The sequence below is a fragment of the Naegleria gruberi genome (genome assembly GCF_000004985.1).
Source record: "Naegleria gruberi genomic scaffold NAEGRscaffold_410, whole genome shotgun sequence".
Lineage (NCBI taxonomy): Eukaryota > Heterolobosea > Eutetramitea > Acrasida > Naegleriidae > Naegleria > Naegleria gruberi.
The window spans coordinates 1-1358 of record NW_003163036.1 but is presented as its reverse complement, the minus strand read 5'-3'; the positions used below and the strand labels follow the sequence as shown (position 1 = coordinate 1358).

The following is a 1358-nucleotide window of genomic DNA, read 5'->3' as shown; positions in this document are numbered from 1 at the left end:
AAAATAAATGAGATGGAGTATATTCTATATATTGAAATGTGACAATTTGACAGATTGTTATTATTATCATATTGAATTCAATTCTAACAGACTAAAACTGATACCATATGTATAATAATGTGATTAAATGTATCTGGCAAAGTTACATGATGATTGGACGTACTTTCACTGATATGGAGTGTACACTTGGATAAAAGCACTATTGACATTGAACATTAACTGACTGACTAATTGAAAGTAATACGAATTGTTTCCAAACTATATATATTGTATTTAACGGATGTACACTCTATGTGGCATCAATTCTAGATTGATTGTATGTATAATGAGCGAGTTGGAGCATAAGCTTTGATTTTATGTCAAAGTTCTATAGTAAAATGATAGAGTTGACAACTCGACATCTACTGAACCAATATTTATGAAATTGATATCATGGTATGTAGAGTGGTTGGGTTTGGGTTTGGGTATGGCGAAAACCCATTACCATTTTATTAATGGCCAATATTTAAAACTTGGATCTTATATATGTTAATCAGCGTACAATTTCATCGACAAACTGTTATATGCTAATAAAAACTCAAAGTGGTTCTAGAGATAATAGGTACTCGATGAAAAAAAAGTTAGGTTTTCTTCGCATATCTCAATAACTAGGAATATCTGAAATACCAACTACACATAATCAATAGATCAATATATGAGTTGACTAAATCCGGTGTAAAAATTAAAACATAGTTGGAGGCCAAAAAGTTATAAGGCATTGCCTAAAATATTAAGGTTTTTACCCTAGTAGGTCTAAAATTTCAAAGTTGGGTTGGAATGTAACTTTTTATATATTGTAGATATATAGATGAATAGATGATATTATCAATTAATCATATTGAATCAGTGTATTAAATAAATTACAACTTGTCTTAAAACTAACTTTTCAACATTTACTGTACTATAACACGAATGTTATTAGAATCATCACCAATCTCATATATATGATGTATAATGATGATATCTACCTTGTAGAAGTGTTGGAAGTATAATATATAATATCCTTATTATAATGTACTCATTCTACCTTAATTGACCAAGATATTGAGCCATACTATGGAAACACTATACCAATTTATTAAACTTGTTTATATTGTAGTAAATATCAAATATAATCATATATAATTGAAATAATTATTATTGGATCCATATTCAGACTGTAGTAAGTCTACTTGTGTGAAAATGACAATATCGGTTATTGAAGGGTGAATATCTTATATGACTTAATTCCACTAATTGATACATGTCTAATTATCATGTTTTATGATATGTAATTGAAATAATTGAAATCTATCATATATATAGGGAGATAACCAATT

The 1358-nt window shown here is 27.8% G+C and overlaps 1 protein-coding gene across 1 annotated transcript in view; it reads left to right on the top strand.

The window, feature by feature from the left end:
• The window catches only part of NAEGRDRAFT_76764 (uncharacterized protein), a gene marked incomplete at both ends in the record, with an annotated part of 7020 nt that extends 6126 nt beyond the window's left edge, over positions 1 to 894 (top strand). The window contains one exon of the mRNA XM_002668279.1: positions 856 to 894. Coding sequence (XP_002668325.1) covers positions 856 to 894 — 39 coding nt within the window. The remainder of the gene's footprint in view (positions 1 to 855) is intronic.
• Between the last annotated feature and the right edge of the window lie 464 nt (positions 895 to 1358).